The sequence below is a fragment of the Streptopelia decaocto genome (genome assembly GCF_964273445.1).
Source record: "Streptopelia decaocto genome assembly, chromosome: 6".
Lineage (NCBI taxonomy): Eukaryota > Metazoa > Chordata > Aves > Columbiformes > Columbidae > Streptopelia > Streptopelia decaocto.
The window spans coordinates 19,984,718-19,999,185 of record NC_138660.1 but is presented as its reverse complement, the minus strand read 5'-3'; the positions used below and the strand labels follow the sequence as shown (position 1 = coordinate 19,999,185).

The window sequence follows — 14,468 nt, the reverse complement described above, 5'->3', positions numbered from 1 at the left end:
GAATTGCTGCTCTTGTGGAAGAACCTTTCTTTCTTGGTTAGAGCTTACTTATTGATAAAGATGAATTATTGTGTAGAGCAGCAGAAATAAACAGCAATGATGTAAATTATCAACCTTTGTCCCAGATTGCTTGATTACATATGTTGTTTATTTTTTTTCTCCTCTTAAGTAGGATCTGTGTTTTTATTTCTTTTCTTTTTTTTCTTTTTCATGCCTGAGGACTTCCCAGTGATGCTACTGAAAACTTACAGTTAAAAGGAAAATATCTAGAAAATCCATCAGAGGTGTTAGCAAAAGCGCTGGGCAAATCCACAGCTGGATGCTGCCCGCTCAGGAGTGTCACGTGTGGAGATTTCAGTGGCTGGGGCTGCATCAGCTCCCAGTAGCCACAGTGCTCAGGGAAAGGGACACAGTGGGTCTCCTGATCTGGTACACAAAGCAGTGTGGATATACCCGAAGTACCTTTTTCCTAGAATAGCATGGAATCTTCTCTGTCTTTAAAGAAAGGATGTATGCATATATTTTTAAGAGCAAAATGGAAAGCAAAATGAACATGAGGAATCTGTTTTTATATCTAACATGTCACTGGAATTGTCAAGATTCAAATAGCATCTAATTTCACTGATTTAGAGTGCATATATGTACTTACATCTTTCTTAGCCCCTTGGTGCAAGTATCAAAATAGGAAATTGAGCAAAACCACATCCTCCTTTTTAGAAAGGAGACTCCTCTTTTGGAATCCCTGTCTATGAATGCAACCCAAAATATCTGATTTCCTGGTAACACTGAAAAACCTTTCTAAGTGATAGTGGTCTGGGACCTTTTACATAGTGCATTAAAAAAAAAAAAGTTTGCTATTGTGTTGGCTGTCGCTTTTCTGTATTCATACTTGAACTTCCAGAAAATACTTGTTTTGTCAAGAATTTTTATCTTCCAACAAAAATTTGAATTCTTTGAGAGGTGCCCAAGCCCAACAGCGCTCTGTGCCCACTGTGAGCTGACTGGCTTTCTGAAATGAGTTATGCAGCCCTGGGATTGCAGACATGAGACCAAACTCCAGTTATCTCTGCAATAAAGTCGAGTGGGCAATTAATGTCTCTAAAAGATGAAAAATTAATAATTTACTAACAGTTATGATAACATTTTGAATGACGTGCCTTTAAGGGGTGAGATTATTTTCAGCATGAAATACTAAGTAAAGAAATATCCAGGTTCCTTCTGGAGTTCCTAAAGGCTCTCATCTTCTGATCTTGCTTAGTATCTGTCATGTTAGAATGTGTGTGAGAAAATTTTATTGCAGAGATGTTAACTGCAAGGGACAAAGTTGGATGAGTAGCTGTATTTCTCAGTATTAAAGTGCCACGTGAGACCTCAGTTTTGTATTTGTCACAGAAGCTTTTATAGCTATTTCCACTTCAGTTTCAGGCAAGGAATGCAATATAAAGGCCCTGAAGTTAGGAAAACTATCCATAAAAGGCAAGCAAGTAGTGCAACTTTTGACACTGCCAGCAGAATGGCCAAGTCAAGCAGTTAAGGGGATGGAGGAGGCCAGCAGTGTAGATGCCTTTGACTGTTACTTATTTATGAAGCATTAGACTATCAATATATAGATGGTACTTCCGCTACCGTTCACAGCCACTAGAAATGAGCGGAGAACCAAAAAGACCTTGTGTCCTTGAGAACAAAGCTTATGTAAAATAGAATCTCCTGGCCAGCTTTGAAAGGGCAGCAGAAAGATGAAAGGAGTTGGCTCTGGACCATGCTGCCCAGATGTGTTAAAGCTGACCTTTCTGAATACAGCTGGAATTGTTACACTTTCTGCCATTGCTTTGAAAGGAACATTTATTACTTCAACATCAGGAAGCTATTTGCTCCCTTTGGCTGTCAGCCTTATATTCCTTTGTGATGTAAATTTGGTACTTGATTGTAAACCTATTTATATTGAGGGTAATATAAGGTAAATAATTGCTACCTTTGAACTGAAGGTTTCTCAATACTGTATAATTTAGTGGAGATGTCTGAATGTCTGGCTTGTTTAAGCTTTCTGGACTTAGTTTCAGATAAGTATGCTGCTCATATTCAGTCTGTGCTTTATTTGACTTGGCATTCAGCTGATGGAATTCATTAATTAAGCAGATTATGCTACAGCCTCATGGATTTCTAATAGATATGCAAAATAGCCTTGAGGTCACGCTTTGGTTTTGTGAGTTATGGATTGTGACATATGAGTGTGGAATGAAAATAAGCAAATGGATTAAATGCTTTGGAGATTTCTTCCATCTAAAACTTCAGTTATTATTACTTTCATTGTTCGGGATGCAAATTTCCAAAGGGAACTGAATAATATATACTATTTTCCTCTAGAAAATGAATTGAATGACGTTATGAAAATCCTTTCAGTGTAATGTTTGCTTATGGGGGGAATAAATTAATCTCCCACTTCTTTTTCCTTTTTATCTTACATTTATAGTGTCAAAAGTAAAAAAATATGCAGTGTTTCTTCATTGAGTTTGTATGCAATATAGAAAAGAAATGCTTTTTGGAAGATGTTACAATGATTTCAGAAGACCACTATAATTTGGTAGTATGCTAGGTAAATTGGCATATGCTTTAAGGCATTTTGAGAGGTGTTGATGTTAATCATAAGCTTAGTAACAAATATTTGAATTTTAGTTTCAATACGCATGTCTTGAAACTGCCAGAAAAATGATTAAAGAAAGTGTGGGAGAGGCAGGTATCACACTCTGAGCTAAAGGAGGTGTGGATTGGACTTGGAGTGAGGTCTAAGCATGATCCAGACCAGAATTAGGTGAAGAAAGGTCTCCTGAGGCTTCTTCTGACTTCTCTGAAGACTCAGAAGGGCAGTGAAGTAGACTAGAGCACTGGGGTTTGTTATAGAAATGCAAAAACCATAAGACTTTTATGAATAAATAAGCCCCAACAGTACTAAGGATCCTTAAGGATCTCTTCTGTAGACTACAGTAATCTGCTGGTTTTGTGTCTCTTTCCACTCATTTGCCTTCTGAAAAGGAAATGATCTAGACGTTTGATCTAACACCTTTTTTGTGTACTTAAAGAAAACACATTATTTTTGCCTTAAGTTATAAAATCATTTTTTGCATTTGAAGTAAAGAGAAAAGGCACTTGCTTTTGGTGTAGTTAGCAGACAGAATCTGGTGTCATACAATTACAAGAAGGTAACGTTCCTGTGCCAGAGCTTGGCGTGTGCCCAGCGGGGTCACATTTCCTCACCAAGTGACACATTGAGGGTTCTGCAGCTCCTTGTGAGAAATGTGGTCCTCTTGGCTTTTGCAAATTCTCCTTTTGCTAACAAAAGTGATGCTTGCATAGATAAATGCCATTTGGGAAGAAAACAGAAATCAATATCTCATTTGTGTCACTGTCTACCTCCACAAGTTCTTTCCTGAGGCACATAGATCCGTACAAGTCTGGAATGCAGTGCTGCAAGAGGACAGCGCTGTGCAGTAACGCACGTAACATGAATAAAAGTTTACCCCTCCTTGTTTCTGTGAAGCATTCATTATCTGCTGCTAGTTTTCTACTTGATTAACTATTCAGTTTTAGCTTTTAGATAAATGACTTTTCGTAATTTATCTCAATAATTGAAATATTTCTTCTATCACAGTTTGTCTTTCAATCATAACCTTGACCAACACATTATTTTTTCTGTCAAATCTTATATGTTGATGAAGATACATTATTTATGCCACTCTTGAATTTTTATGAACATGTAAATTATTAAATAAACTGTAGTTGCATGTAGTCTTGTCAAGATAATGTCTTTCCACATCTGTTTCTTAAATAGTGTACTTCATCTTAATTAGACTAACTTTGCAATTTTTATAGATACGTAGTCTGAAATTTGTAGGTGGTTCAAAAGAGCATTAAGTTTAATTAACTGGAGGACAGATTGAATGCTGTGGTTTGACCATCATGTTTGTGAAAGAAACAGGGCTTACACTGTACTTGATTTTACAGTATACACAGTAGAAGTAAAGCAAAAGTTCAGTGCGTCCAATAACTTTGATAGGAAAGAATGTTAAAGGAATCTCAGCCTATTCCTATCAATGAATTAATTTCAATAAAAATTAGTCCTAAAATTAATAAATGTAAAGATTAAGGGGTGGGAAATTTTTATCAAAATTGACCTGCTTGAGTCTGATTTGCAGCTTAGGTCTAAAAGAGGAACAAAACCCTGCTCTAGATCTAATTTCTATTTATGTTTCAAGTCTTCAATAGAAACAGTTTTTGCTTACAATATAAATCAGTAGCACCAATAGTGGTCTTGAGAAGCAAGGATGATTTTCTTCTTGCTCTGTGAATTACCTATGAAGTCTAGCAATGGTCTTCATGCTGTGATTCTTCTTCTTATTACTATTATTTAAACAAAGGCAATTAGCTCAAAGAGCTAACCTCTTAGCAGAAGAGGCTTCCACGCACTCAGTCAGTCTGAGCGGCACTTTATCCAGGGGCAGGAAGCTCCGCTGTCTCCCAGAGCAATTCCCAGATCCTGACCTTGGAGTCCTGGGTTGTCAGCCTCGCGGGGGCAGCTGCAAACATGCCCTAGAACAAAGTTTCTGTGCTGCTTTGCACCATTTGAGGCTTTTCTATGTGATGTGTTTGAACTTAACATTGAACTGCACGAGTTATTTTTCATAGCTAAGCACATATATAATAGATGGAATAAATGCGTTTTCCTGCGTGTTTCTGAGATGGTATATTGTGCCATTATAGCCAAGCCACCCAGAATCTATCGGGAGATGTTCTGGGGTGTTGTAGATTTCTCACTTTGCTGTGCTAATTCAGAACAACCAGCAAGTTAGTGGTTGCTTCTCATAACAAACAAACAAAAACCACCAAAAACCCAAACAAAAACAAACCAACCGACCAACCAAAACACAAAACAAAAAACCAAAACCAAACACCCAAACCCACCAACAAACAGAACTAAACTAAAAACCAAAACCAACCAACCAACCAACCAAAAAAAAAAAAGACACAAAAAAATACCTCTACGTTTTTCTATCTGAACTTCTCAAGGAAAAGAAATCTTTTCATTGAAGGATGTCAGCCCAGTTACTGGCAGAAATATACATACAGTTCAAATAGTTGCAAGGTGTGATTTCTTTCCATGTAGGCTGGTTACAGAGTAGCAAAAAAGAGATGACATTTTGGTATTAGAGCTTTTTAGGACCTTTACAAATAAGATATTTAAATGTTGAATAAGGATTTAAATGTTGGTCTCTTTTAATACTAGTGTATGAAAACTACACTATTAAATCTGGAATCTGTTATCCCAGTGTTTAGTTGGTAAATAACAAAAAGGCAAGCTGAATTCATTATTTGAGGGAAAAGAAGCATCCTCAGTTTTGTTACAGATAAAAATTGATGGGAATTTACAAAAATAAAATCATTAAGAGGCAAATTTACAGACATTAAAAGTGGGAAATAAAAGTTCAAACTTAGGAAAAAGTATGGTGTTAGGTGAAAAGCCATTCTATGTTCTGACAAAAGTTGGAATATTAAGAAATACTGCATTAATGAATTGGATTAATTGTTTATTAAGTAATTATTAATTATTGATTAATTGTATGAATAAGTCATATTAATAAATAAACATCCAGCAAATTACACAAGGCTATCTCTTTAGCCCATTTTTATATTCTTGTTACTTTTAGGGAAGTAAAAATGTAAGGCTATTTCAATCTTTTCAGCTCTCCAAGTGGGTGATTTTCTTTGCTTCCTGCTCCAGCAGCCCCAGCAGTCTCAGCTGTGTTGCCTGGATACCCCAGCTCCTGCGGCAGCTGTAAATTGGCCAATTCAACAGGAGGATTCAGATTCTAAAGAAAAGAGAAATCTTGGGGTGGGGAGGGAGGATCATTTATTAGGTGGTAGCTTGAGTGGTGCTATAGCTTTTGCTCTTAAGAAAAAGAATTTTTTTATTTGCTCAGCTGTACGGGGTTAGTCAGGAGAATTGCTGGTATGTTCAGAATTGGGTTACATGCGTGAGGATTACATTGAGGAGAGAAATATCTTGTAGCCTGAGATGTCTGACCCCTTCAGGCAGAATGGTTCTTATTGCTATTGTTTGATTTTTATTTTTTTCTTCCCATGGAATATATTTAACAAGTAGTAAGATTTGAATTTATACCAAGAAATATGTCTAGCAGTTGTATTTCATAATTTGCTTTTGCAAACATGTGCTTAGCCTGTGCTTTTATAGTTTTATCTTGGATTTTAGTTTATCTTGCCTGCCATTTTTAGAAAAATCTTTTTGTAAAGCATTGATAAATACTTCTCTTGTTTCTTTCTTCACCTCCTTCCCACAAGTAACTGATGGCACTTTCATCAGTACAGGTTTGATTCTATTAGAGTTCAAGTTGTTGTGAGCAAAGCAGCAAAAGAAGCAGAATGGATAAACGTGCAAACTTCAGAAAATTGATAGTTCAGCCTGCTATGTCTGTAATGAGCTTAAAAAGCTTTTTTGCTAACGGGTTTAATTTAATTATCTCAAATTAATTCTTCCATTTTTAGATTGCACTGCTGGGCTGTGAAAACAGTACAATAAGTTCTTTCGGAAATTCACATCTGGTGCTGGATTAAGCTTTGTAATGTGTGCGTGGTACTACAGGAAGCTTCCGCTGCTTTAGAAAGGAACAAAGCCTTTTAATGTACCCCTGCTTCTCAAATATTAATCTTCGTTTGTGTTCTTAAAATTATAATATACAGAAGCAGCTGTGGATTTAGCATGTCATAAATTGGCTGGTTTTCCTTTCAATTTGAAGTAAAAAGGAAAAAAATTATTTTGATATTTTTCTCTCATTTTGCATTTTTTTCTTACTGGCAGCTTTTCATAATTTATCGTAACATTTTCCTGCCAAGGTTGTGTGTGCTGTGGGTTGTTTAGTTTTTGTTTTTTTCCTGGAGGTAAATTAAATACTGAAAAGTTCAAGTTTTTATAAAATGATACGACCATGAGGCTTTCTGTTACCAGAGGCACTGATTGTTGTGAGAGCCCTGTATGTGTGTGCTGAGAGCAGCTCTGCCCGAGGTGCTTTCGCATTTAGGAGAGTTTGTCCGTGTCTCCTGTGTTAGCAAGAATGCCTTTGTCCTGGGCAGCTCTGATTCCAGGCACTTATTCATGCTTCAGCGGTGTTATTGCTCCCTCTTGTGGTTCCTGCAACTCTGAACGTTTTCTTTAGACCTGAGGTTTTTGAATCAAAACAGTTTATCATTCTAGCAAAGTCTATACATGAACAATAAACACAACATAAAAAAATGTTTACTATAATCAGGCTGAAAGTCCTATGAAAATGAGAACCATCTGGGGCAGAGCTGGGTTGCCAAACAGTTTCTGATTTAGTTCTGCACAAAAGTGGAGAGGTGACTGTGTGACATTTGTTGAGTATTGACATTTAACAAAGAAATCCCTACTTATGTATTTTTGCTGCAGAAGTGCAATCATAGATTTTTTTATTAAAGATTTATTTCATTTTGATTACATTGTGGACTCTTTCGTATATGTAGTCTTTAGCGCTGCAGTACAACAGTGAGCTGAGTCTGTAGCGTATTTGAAATTTGCAGAACAGTTCAGGACATCTGAGTGTTCTTCCACTGACTTGAATTCTGTTTCAGTGAGTTAACTTAGATATTTTTGTATGCATTGCTTTTCCAGTTGTATTCATCACTTGCCTTGTGGGGATATTGTATCTGTTTTAAGTGTCCAGCAGTGCTGGACTCTTTCTTCCTGGGTAATAGTAGAAAACCCAAACCAATGGCTTCCAATTGGAATGGGGCTACTGGATACTGCTTTCCAGGTACCACTCAATGGAGGCTACATGTGCTATTTGATTGGAAGCCTGAAGTAATTAGAAATAAAGGCTGAGATTGTAACCAGCATTGTATATTACAAAACTTGAGAATGCCTTCAAGATCATCTACTTAAAATACTGGCTGTATGAAGCCTTTTTGATTGTTAGTGCCTTGGGCTGTGGTGTTAAAGTGCATTGGTACTTCAGAAAGTGGAGAGAGTGGTTTTTGTGGTAAGAATTTTTTTTCTTTTTAATTTGCAACAGTATTAGTGACTGTGTCTGTAAAACCCCCAAAAATCTTCCCAAATTACTTAGCAAAAGGTATTATAATTTTAACATGATGCAACACCGGGTTCCCTATAGCACTTAGGTAGCAAGTAGTTAGATTTCTTTTGCAGACTTGTGAAAGTCCTGAATAAGAGCAGATGTCATCCCAGTGGGAAGTAACCTCGCATCATGAAATCTCTGAGCTGACATACTTCAAATACTTGACTTTCTTGAGCTGTTTTCTCATCTGCTTTTGGAAGTTTTCACATCTTGGTTTACCTTTCTAGGAAACCTTCTCATCCTCAGCTTGAAGCTTTCATCAAACAGATGTCCAAAGGCTCTGCAGCCCAAATGGACGGTCCCCTGAGCAGCCTGCCGCGCTACCCCAGCCATTCCTTGTGCGAGATGGGAGAGCTAACACAGACGGGTGAGTTGCCACAGCAGCTTTAGCTTTTCCTCTGCTCTGTTAAATACAGCCTGCTCAAAAAGGGATCTTCTCGTTTTCTTTAGATTGGAATAAATGCTTTTTTATGGGAAGCTTACAATGTCGGTCACAGTCTAGGTTATGCTGGGGTATGAATGAAGTATTTGACTCTCTACCATAGCAGTGGTAATAGTTCTAGAACCATGCTTGCCACTTCTGTCACAGATTGATCACGCTTGGCATCTCTTTTATTTGCAACAAGTCAGAGCACCTTTCCTTGAGGTTGCTCCACACCACAAAATTACTTCGTCACCCTGGTGAGAAATGGCATTGCTCAGTCCCTCCTGAGGGAGATCTGGTACTCTGACTGGTTTATAATTCAAAGTGGCTCTGAACTGAACTTAATTGCCGGTTTTTATCTGTGGTGTAACTACTGTGTCCCCTGCAAGAGATTCAGATGTAACAAACTCATTTGATGCTTGTATTATGGAAATAGAAAAACATCTGCTGCTTTTTTGCTTCTTCCCGACCCCATCCTAAGCTTTGTAATGAAGTGCCCAAAGTGTGTTTTCTGGTGTACTTGTTTCTGTATATTTTCACCACAGGAAAATTAAGCTTATTTTCTTACCCTATCTGTCAGTTCTGCTGAGCTAGTTATTGGGAGAAAAGGTGGAAATATCAGCAATTAAATTCCAAAAAACTTTTTTAAAAAATGAAGTTTTGAGACTTCATCAATACTACCACTGAGAGAAAGGCTGCTGAACATATTTAGTTTATCTGTAGCGAAAGAACACAGGAGATGGGAGGTAACTGGAAGGGTTGCAGTCAGGGATTTGACTGTGTAGAAGGAAGTATGTGGAGAGCTGGGAGTATTGTGATGCTGGGGATACTGGAAATATGAGAAAGAAACAAACGGCTTGAGGTTGGAGAGGGAAGGTGCAGGTAGTTCTGGATCAGAGCAGTGATAAAAGAGCCTTTGGAAAGGATCCGGGACTGCCGTCAGCAGGTGATAGAAAATACGAGGGAACAAAAGTTAAGATTACACAAATATAGAAACAAGTTGCCACTTGTGTGAAACAGATTTTCACAGATTCTACAGCTCTTGGAATTGTTTGTGTTCTCCACGCAGAACAGCCAGCTGAACTGGTATGAACTGAAGTCTGTGTGTTTGTTTGCTGCACTTATTTTTCTGTATGTATTCATATCAGTGCATCAAAAATAAAAATACAAAAGTGCCTGCTCACAAACATGTGGAAACATACTGTGCATAGCTAGGTAGAAATGTGATTGTGAAAAGGATTAGTTACATGGGGATTTTTCTCCTCAACATTCATTAAATTATTTGAAAATTCACATTGATAATAGTTTTATGTTCTCCTATCTTTTCAAATTTTAACATTGATCCATTCAATTTTATTCCCACACCTTGTTTTTAACTGTGTTGCTCTTCTTATTTTAAATACCAGTGACTGAAAAGGCATATCACAGTGGATCTGGGTAGCCAATGGGTTTGGAGACTCGCTAGAGAGAATGAACATAGTGTTGAAGATTTGGGAAGCTGGCACCATTTTCCTTTTGCCTCTTTCCAGGAATCTCCTGGTTTTTTTTAAGTCCAAAGCTTGTCTGTCAAATCCTTGTGAGTTCCGGGATCCCATCAGAAGAAATACTTGTATTGGGCCATGTCAAGCATTGCAAAGGAACCTCGTGAGAAATCTGGGCAGGTTACTGAGGAACTCCTCCTAACACAGCACGTTGTGTGTGAAACTGGATTAATCACAGCATACAGCTTGTAACTGAGCTGGTATTAATATTTGGGGCTCCTATGGCATGTAGCAAGTTATACAGATGTTCTAGTGCATAAAGGGTTCATGCCTGTTGCTTTGCTGCTGTGGGAGACAACACAAGCAAGGTGGATGCTGGAGTAAAGGTTTTGGCGTGTGAGAAAGACACACACCCTCCTCCTTGCCAGCTGGATAAGGCAGAGCTTTAGTGTAGGAATCATCAAGCTGTTTGAGTGCTTCCTGAGGGAAGATGGAGAAGGAAGCTTGAAGCCTTTGCCACACCTCACCACTCTGTTTTGTGAGTTTACACACGAGTTCACATTCTGTGTATTGATTTCCTCACTGCTGGTAGTTCTACTGGCTGCCATAAATGTGCAGCGTTTATAGCCTGTCTGAAAACAGTCAGTCTGGGTCCATCTTCATAACCATCTTACTTTTATAATCATATTAGACCCATTCAGACTGTGTCTGTAATCGAAAAAACAGATTTTAAACCACTGAGGTTTTAAACAAATTTTATGGAACCAGTTTTTTCTATCTATATCAGTTTAGCTCCTAGAATTGGAGAGGTACTGAATAGTAGCGGGTATCTCATATTTCATGCAGTTTTCCTAATAGTCAAGCATAGGTGAAGTTCAGTTTCTAATTTCATAACCTTTTAACTAATTGTGCATTTATCATTAAGACCGCTAGCTGTGTAGCTTATTTTTATCTCTAAAACTAAGAAGATTCTAATCATGTCTTGTAACTTTAAAAAATTCTCTTCCAGGGGTTGTACAACACTTGCGAAACGGACAACTGTTAAGAGAAATTTATATAAACAAACATAAACTGCTTCTGAGCAACTGGACAGCAAAACAGCTCTACTTGGAGACAACAGGAAAAAGTCGAACCCTGCAGAGTGCCTTGGCGCTGCTCTACACTTTTTTGCCGGATTTTGACTGGAAGAAAATTAACATGAGGCATCAGTGGAGCACCATTTTTTGCTCTGGAAGCTGCGACTGTCCGATGCGAAACCACTACCTAGAAGAGGAACAGCGCAGACAGTACAGCTTAAGGGTGAAAAACAATGATTTGGAGAAAATATATGTGGATATGGCAAAGATTGTAGGCATTCCCACCAGGCAGCTGAGAGCTTCTAACCCAATAGATTCTCTCTTGTGCTATTTTTGCCACAATGTCAGTTTTCCGTGTACCAAAACTGGCTGCATTAGTATGGAACACTTCAAAGTAATCAAAAGACATCAGTTGGAGGATGAGAGAGAAAGACAGGAAAAGAAACTCTATTTCTTCTATGCACTATTGGCTACTCATCCTCTCCTCAACCAGACCGTTAATCGACTGCAGCGTATTGCAGAAGGCAAGAAGGAAGAAGTATTCGTTCTTTACTCTGCACATGATGTCACACTGTCACCTGTTCTTAGTGCCTTGGGCATTACAGAGGCCAGATTTCCAAGATTTGCTGCCAGATTAGTTTTTGAGCTGTGGCAGGATGGGAAGAGACCCAAAGAACACTTTATCCGCATCCTGTATAATGGTGCCGATGTCACATTCCAGACCTCATTTTGCAAGGATTATTATAAACGTTCCAGCAAGCCAATGTGCCCACTAGAAAAATTTGTCAACTTTGTTAAGAGGGATATGTTCTTAGTTTTTAACAGCACTAGTTATTATGATGCATGTCGTAGAAGACCACTGTAGGGAAGGAAAGTGACAGGAAGCAGTGTTAGCTTGTGTATCAGTAAAAGTCTGTTCCAGTTGAGGCACATTTCAGTTCTGTTATTTCTTTTATTTTATGTGTAAGTACAAAAGGATATTGCTTGAAATATTCTTCAAATAGTTTTATTTTCATTCAGACTGCAGATGGTCTCCAACAGAAGAAAGAATGCTGAGGAAGTGTTATGTATGTGTGTATGCTCACATGTGCTGTGTTAACTGTAATGAAATGATAAATCACGTGGGCTACTGTAACCTGGACGTTGCTTGGTAAAGGGTGAGAGAGCGTAGACTTTGTTTCTCTGTATTCCAGAGCAATATTCGGATACCAGAAGTTTAAAACCAAAACAATCTTTTTTTCACCACCTTCTCAGTCATTTTAAGCAGTTTGTATCGAAGGTTTTTATGAATTCCAGGCATCTGCATTAAACCATTTGTAAGGAATTCTTGAAGATCCCTACTCAGAAAGAAGCATTTTGCTGTGTAGGAGCAGGTCTTGCAAGCAAAGTGCGTGTGTGTATCTGTGCGTGCTTACCGGAGTGTGTACAAATGAGCGTGTGCCTTTTTCACCTCACAGACCTAGAAATACTGGGTTATTGTTGCCAGTGCCAGAGAAGGTTGTACTGGAAAATGGATACAAAACTCTGTTCTTTGATCGCACTTTCAGCACTTTGAATAGTTCAAACACAGTCTAGAAGTATGTAAAGGACTTGTGACATGAAAATAGATTGCAAATGCTAACGTTACCACTAAACTTGAGTGGGAAATTAGGATTAGAAGTCAGTTTTATAGTGGAGTGTTGGGCTTTTTCCCATTGTGAACATGTTCAAGCTGCTGTGCTATGGAATAAATACAGTGCTTTAGGAATTTGATATAGTGACTATAACACTAAGAAAATTTTGTAGTTGCGTTAGTATTTTTATGGACTAGAAAGCTCTTGTTTTGTAAGATCAGACTTGTACATGTTGTACTGTGTATATTTATAACACAGTAGATCTTTCTTACTTGTTTAGTTTGTAAAGACTTGTGAAGCTGACTTTTAGACATTTTTCCCCTTCATCAGGATGTTTAGACATAAGAATAAACTGTCTTTTATAGGTAACTTGAACAATGAGTAGATAAAAAAACTTGTACTTCAAACTGCTTTCATCTCTTTAGGAGTAGTAATCTGAGGAACAATTTTTAATAGATCTTATAGGAATTTTATAATGGTGAAGGTTTTTTACACCTCTGGGAAAAATTTAGTCTGTGACTTGTGATTCAATGGTGCTAGTTTATCAAAGAAAACATGACTCAGCATAAGTTCTCTGACTATTTGCATTCCATTCTCTGTTTTCAATGCTGCATTTGAACGTGTTTCTTTAAATAAAATCTTGGGGACTCTTTGTATACTCATTTGTTATATTTATTGTGACTTCCTTTGCGGTGAAAAGATAAGTGTATGTCGTTAAGCTGCTTGTTGCGTTAGTAATTTCTGCACTTCCTAGGTTCTGGTTCCCAGTCTGATGAAGGAGCAGGTAAACATTTCATGAATACTGAAATAGAAATCATGACAGAAAATGTGGGGGTTTTGTGCCACATTAAAATGTGTAGCTTCTGGAAATGTTTTCTGTCTAAGAGACCAGCTCTCTTAGTCATCACACGTTTGTGTGCTGGAGGGAAAACAGGAAGAGAGAATCTGCAAGTTGAGTTCGCTTTGTGTAAATTATATGAACTGAACCATTTATCCAAGGTAAGTACGAGGTACTCCAAGGTGCTGTTGAGCTGTCTGTAAAAGGCAGCTGGAGCTCTGCAGAGTGTTATTCGGTGGAGCTTCGATGCTGTTCAGTGACCATTTGTGGGAATGATGTTGACGTGCAGAAAACATTACCTCAGGCATATATCACTGGTGTTTCTAGTGTGGTATTTAGAAACTTTACAGATGTAAACCTTAACAGCTTCTGCAAATGCCAGATCATGTCTTCAAAAGCCTGTGCTAGGAATAGCATCTAACCTTGCATCATCTTCTTCATCAACACAGAAGTGTTTTGTTTTGATTTCCTTGTGCAGAAAGATCCCCTTGGTCTGTTATAAGGATTTTGAGATGCAGCTGTGGATTAGAGGAGATGTAAATTGCAATGGATTTTTAATTTGTTTGGCTCAAAGAAGCAGAGATCCCAGATAATAATGGATATTGCAGCTGTTTTCCAACCTTCTATTTAACTTTCTTGTGGAGCAGCAAAAATGCACTGATTTTGTGGACCTTTGATTGCTGGTCAACTGCTAAGTGTTCTGCTTGAAGCCTCAAGTAGACCTTGGGGTTAATCCTCAGTAAATCAGTTCAGTTGGGTGCCAGGAAATCTGTTCATCTGTAAAGTCATACATCAAGAAGAAAGTGAGACAGATGCAGAAGATCAGATTCTGTTAGTTGCTGCAGTTCCTCAGATTGCCCCAGATGTCAACTTTTTG

The 14,468-nt window shown here is 38.0% G+C and overlaps 1 protein-coding gene across 3 annotated transcripts in view; it reads left to right on the top strand.

Moving 5' to 3' along the window:
- The window catches only part of PXYLP1 (2-phosphoxylose phosphatase 1), a 49,661-nt gene extending 36,246 nt beyond the window's left edge, over window positions 1–13,415 (top strand). For all 3 annotated transcript variants that reach the window (XM_082055868.1, XM_082055869.1, XM_082055867.1), the window contains 2 exons: window positions 8,387–8,526; window positions 11,074–13,415. In XM_082055868.1, the coding sequence (XP_081911994.1) occupies window positions 8,387–8,526; window positions 11,074–12,005 (1,072 nt within the window). In that variant the 3' untranslated portion in view covers window positions 12,006–13,415. The remainder of the gene's footprint in view (window positions 1–8,386; window positions 8,527–11,073) is intronic.
- Window positions 13,416–14,468: the final 1,053 nt, after the last annotated feature.